General features: G+C 37.5%; 1 protein-coding gene across 1 annotated transcript; it reads left to right on the top strand.

Annotated features, from left to right (window-relative positions):
* Positions 1–1,520: 1,520 nt before the first annotated feature.
* On the top strand, positions 1,521–3,479 carry LOC149200727 (serine/threonine-protein kinase PBL27-like). The gene is made up of 2 exons (XM_089402780.1): positions 1,521–1,918; positions 2,078–3,479. Exons 1-2 carry the CDS (start codon positions 1,568–1,570, stop codon positions 2,705–2,707), a joined length of 981 nt encoding a protein of 326 aa, XP_089258906.1. The 5' UTR covers positions 1,521–1,567; the 3' UTR covers positions 2,708–3,479.
* Positions 3,480–5,614: the final 2,135 nt, after the last annotated feature.

The following is a 5,614-nucleotide window of genomic DNA, read 5'->3' as shown; positions in this document are numbered from 1 at the left end:
CTGAAAACCCCATGGGTTGATGATGTGGCATGATATTATTGGCTTAGTTGATGTGGCACTAGCCAACATATTTAAGGCTGGGAAGTGGCCTTTTCCTTTCTGTCTTGAGGCTTTGGTGGTCTTTCTATGCCTCAGTCGTTTGGAGGGATTGCATGTGTCCATGTGATCCTGCTTGAGGCCTTATGCTCCAAAAATTAGCACTGGGGTAGCATAATCTATGCAAGCAGATTCTAAACCAGTAATCTGTGGGGCTCGTCTGCTAGATCCTTGATACGTGGCACTCTTATTCACCAAATGCTGATTTTGGTTGTTGCAGTGATGAAGGTGAAGAGCTAGAGAGTCATTATGGCTCTAAGTAAAGCCAAGCGCCATTGACCATGGTTATAAGCCGTTCACTTCCATGATAGTTCATGGGCCCTCTCACATACCAGTTGCATGATGGTAGTGGCTTCCTCTTGAACTGGCTATACGGGAATGAACATGACATCCAACTGTCTATCACACTTTCTTGCATGATGGCTACCTGTCCTATCTCCACCTGACAGCTATAATAGCACTGGTGACATGCCTCCCTATCACCTGATCCGGGGGAATATGGAAATCATGTTATTCATAAGACTTTGTTGGAACTTTTGGTTAATGTGGTGATATTCTTACAGATCTTGAGCTAATTGGTCCTGATGCTGATATGCCTAGATTTCTTGTCATTGGTATTCCTTGGTATATTCACTGAAGCCCAGGGTAATAGCCTTGAGCGATTACGACTGATTAACAGTGACTTTGTTTCCCAATGAAGACTCATTTTTTCATAGTAATTGTGCCCTAGGTTCTGTATGAAGATAATGAGTGTGGTATTTGTACTCTTACCACTTTTAAAATTGTTCATGCTGGCAAGACACCTTAGAGGTATTGTATTGATATGCATGCCACAATGGGGATTACAACTGCACATTCTCTTCACAATATCTCTATAGAAATCCCATAAAAAATATTTTCATGCCTTTTAAGAATTTACAAACCTTTACAATCTTCTGCAGAAATCCCATGAAAAGATTTTGCACCCCTTTTAAGAATTTACAAGTTTCAATAACATAGATGTGTCATCATGTTATATATTTCTATTTCTGTTTCATTCTTTAGAAAATGGCTTTTTAACCTCCTTTTCCACATTTATTGACCTTGGTTTCACCATGCAATTTATAGAAGGGAAGTTCTCTATTGTTTATCCTTTCTTCTGTTTTTCTTGTTCCAATTACAAGGCTACCCAAATAAATCCTGAGTCCCTCAAATTTTGATGGTGCTTTCCTGATTAATGGTGCATTTGAATAATCATAGAACTATCACTTTCAGGTGTTTATTAGACTGATAAGAAATTTATTGCTGCTATAGTGATGTTATGCATGTGCATCATTCTGATTTCAGTTGCATAGTTTTGTTTAACGGATAGACAAAATCACTGAGATTATGTATAGGAAACTGAAAATTTAAGAAAAAAAGAAATTAATGTCTAATTTTTCATTTTGCAGATGTTCCACCTGATAAGGAACCTTTGGATTGGAACACAAGAATGAAGGTTGCAGCTGGTGCTGCTAAAGGACTGGAGTATTTGCATGATAAAGCAAATCCACCAGTTATTTATCGTGATTTTAAATCCTCTAACATATTGCTTGATGAGGGGTTTCATCCAAAGTTATCTGATTTTGGGCTTGCAAAACTTGGCCCAGTTGGAGATAACACACACGTCTCTACAAGAGTAATGGGTACATATGGTTATTGTGCACCAGAGTATGCTATGACAGGTCAGCTGACTCTCAAGTCTGATGTCTACAGTTTTGGTGTGGTTTTCTTGGAGTTGATTACAGGAAGAAAGGCCATCGATAATTCTAGGAATGCTGGAGAGCAAAATCTTGTGGCTTGGGTAAATCCTCAATCTTTGGTGGAAAACTTTTGTAGTGTTTTTTCAATGAAAATATTTGAGGGATGGACTGAAAGTTACTTAAATATTAGAAACTGTCACATGTAATGGCTTCTCTGTGGTATATCATTCTCATCTCTAACTTAACGTAACAAACTGCAGGCACGACCCATGTTCAAGGATCGCAGGAAGTTTCCTAAAATGGCTGACCCTTTGCTACAAGGTCGTTACCCAATGCGGGGCTTGTATCAGGCCCTTGCTGTTGCTGCAATGTGCCTCCAGGAACAAGCTTCTACTCGACCTCTTATTGGTGATGTTGTGACTGCCCTGTCTTACTTAGCTTCTCAAACATATGAGACTGGAGTGGTTCCTCTTAACAGCAGTAGAATTGGTCCCCAACCTGTTAGAGATAAAGACGAGAAGTCAAGTGGCAGAACAGAGGACCAGGATGAAATGGATCAGAACAAATCTGAGAACATGCGTGGCAGATCCCGGTCACTATCCCAAAACTCTTCCAATTTTCACCACAAGGAAACTGGATCGCAACGCCCAGGCACTGGATCTGAAGTTACAAAGAGTCAAGGATGGGAGTCAGGAAGGCAGCTTGGCATGGATGATTTAGAGAGACAAGTTGAAAGGGACAGCTCTGGTCACATGGGAAAAACAAAAGGACAGAAAAATTCCAGTCGAGACCGTGAGCATGCTGTTGCTGCAGCTAAAGAATGGGGTGAAAACTGGAGAGAGAAGACAAAAGGAAGTCAACAGGGTAGTTTTGATGGGGGCATTGGATAACCAGCTTTTAGTATATTCATATGGTCAAAATTATGTTATTTCCATTGCAGATCTCTTTTTTAGATGTCATGCTTTGATTCTTATAGCATTAATCAGGTTCATTGATCATGAACCTTACGGAAACAGATTTCATCTTGTTTGCTGATGAATAGAGAACTGTCTTGGTTTTAGTATTTGGAAATTGCTGGGATAATGCTAGAGAGCTACTACAGTGGAAGCATGAATTATATGCAGAGGCTTTGCCTGTTTGGATGCTTCAATTCCCTAGCAATTTAGTATCCAAGGAAGAGCTCTCCAAATACATGGCTTGTAACAGAGAAACATTTCACGTGACTCTGTTTACCTGTGCTCATAAACTAGATTAAAGCATCTCAGTTTTGAAGACAGTGGAGAAAAGTTTGGTGGACCAGTGGAAAGAACTAGGCAAGTTGATCTAGCGAGTGTTCCTTAAAAACTATTGAGAGTACAAGGATTTGGATGTGATGTGTATCTTTGAACAGTTGAAATTTCATCAGCGAGGTAGGTAAGAATGCACTGATCATGTGCATATTGTATTCATTTATTGCTTAGGCAGCATCAAATTTAGAAAATTAATATTTATTTTTGGTACTGACAGAGTTACCTTCACTGTTTGGAACCTTCTAGAATTGTTGGTTGAGGCCCAGTTTCATTGTCATATGTCCTTATACTTGATCAGTAGGAACTAGTGAACGTTACCATGTATATTGAAGCAAGCGTTTATTATTTCAAGTTATATTATAATAGTTTGTAATGTGCTTTGTGTTTCTCCAATATGGTCTCCTGCTATCCAGTACACTTCTAAGCAATTGTAGAAACGCATTTTCTAAATATTTTCAGTGAAATAATATGTTTGACTTACTTGGTCAAAGTCTTTGGGTGCACTGCTTCAAGAAGCAAGAAGCTTGTATTTATGATATATCAGAAATAGTGGTCGTAGGACCTGGTGAAATTGGATGGTTTTGACAAGTTTTATTGTAGGGTATCAAGTGCATTGCATGTTCTCTGAGTTTCTTGTCAAGAGTAATCTTTATTCTAACACCACAGTGAATCTTGCAAATTTTTTTCAAAATTTTGATGGCAAGTCAGTGATGTTATGTTATGGATTAGTGTATTAGACAATACTACATCTAGCAACTTGTACCTCTAGAGAGCAGATTGATTTGGTACCCTTTTAAATGCTGTCTCAATTTAGGTGATTGATCCTTATCTTTTGGTTGGAAACAGACTAGTAATTAATGCATGAACTGCAATTTTGGTGACTTTGAAAGAGGTTCGATTTAATGGTTGCAGTTTAATCTGAAGAATTGTTTTTTCAAGTCATTGAATAAGATTCATCATTTCTTTAACTGAGGGAAATTTATGTGGCTACATGTCTCTTTCAAAAGAGAATCTAAAAAGAGGAGAAATATTTGGTAATTCTTTGCACTGACAGGATTTAATCTGTAAGATGCATTAAGGTTCTATTTAGTTTGCCAAAGGTAGTCAAATCAATTAAGTAGAGCTGGTAGAACCTTAGGTTTCACAGAGAAAGTTCGTGTAATAACAGTTGGAAACCACTGCTAAAAAGTAGCACACTGCAAGTCAAAAAATTATGAAGTATATATCCGTGTTAGCCGAGGACTCACTTAGAATCACGCCTGTTTGTCCTTGCCAATAGACTCCCTTATAACTTGAAGGAAACATTAATTCTGTCACCCTAATATCTCTGCTTTCTAGTGTGTCTTTTAGATGAGGATAAACGTCTTAGAATGCAAACATCTTGTTCCAGGGTTTATTCTAAATTTGAGCAGATAGTCAAAATGATCATTAAGGTGATCTTGAAATTTATGAACAAATTGGACTGCCTTGTTCATATTTCATAATCTGCAGGTTCATAGTGACGCCAAATGGTAATTTCAGTTAAGAGCATGTTATCCTTGATATATGTAAATTCCTTCATCTACGTAAATTTTACTGAACTAATAGTTTCTACGAAATATTGGCAAATATATACTGTTTATAGGGAAGTAGTTTATTAACTTTATTGTGGATTTAAAGTCAGAAATCTGGCCAGGGTGGGCAACAATCAATGGTTCGAATGCTAAAAAGCAACTCAGATATGATTATGGAATCTGGACAGAAATTCATTTCCGGATTATGGGATATAATAACACTCATGGATATGCAAATTCCTTCATCTATGTAAATTCTACTGAACGAAATGTTTCCATGAAATATTGGCAAATATTTACCGTTTTACAGGGAAGTAATTTATTGTGGATTTTAAATCAGAAATTTGGCTAGGCTGGGCAGCAATCAACGGATTGAAAGGTAAAAAGCAACTCAGACATGATTATAGAATCTGGACAGAATTCATTTTCGGATTATGGGATATAACACTCGTGGAAATCCTTTATCTATACACATCAACAACTATTGGACATGTAAGGGAACGATGAGAGTTCAACTAGGATTTGCAATTTTTAGTGAAAAGAAAGTGATACAAAAATCAAGAGAAGAGTGCCCTTAACAGGGTGAATCTGATATTCGGGCCGAAATTTTATTCAATGATTTTGCTACTTTACTCATTGATTTTTGATTTATGTATTACCCTCTTCCGAGAGAGATCCATAGAAGCAAATTGCTATCGACATAAAAAAGTACAAAAGGCGCTGGTAATCCCACTATTGATAGTTATGTTCATGCTAAGTACTGCGACCATTGAACAGAGAACGAACTCCCACTATGGCCTTTTCGACAATACCAAACACTAAGTCAGACATTTGATAGATAAATCACAAAATAGTTAGGGACAAACAGATTGCCTTGGACATATTTATTATTCATATGGTCTTTGGTAAAACCCCTGCTTCATTGGCCTTCAATGATTTGTTGATTGTTGCTGCT

This window comes from Pinus tabuliformis, chromosome 2_1, assembly GCF_031772625.1.
Source record: "Pinus tabuliformis cultivar Carrire ecotype Pingquan chromosome 2_1, CPIR1, whole genome shotgun sequence".
Taxonomy (NCBI): Eukaryota; Viridiplantae; Streptophyta; class Pinopsida; order Pinales; family Pinaceae; genus Pinus; species Pinus tabuliformis.
The sequence above is the reverse complement of the archived record's forward strand: the minus strand, read 5'-3'. Positions and strand labels throughout refer to the sequence as shown.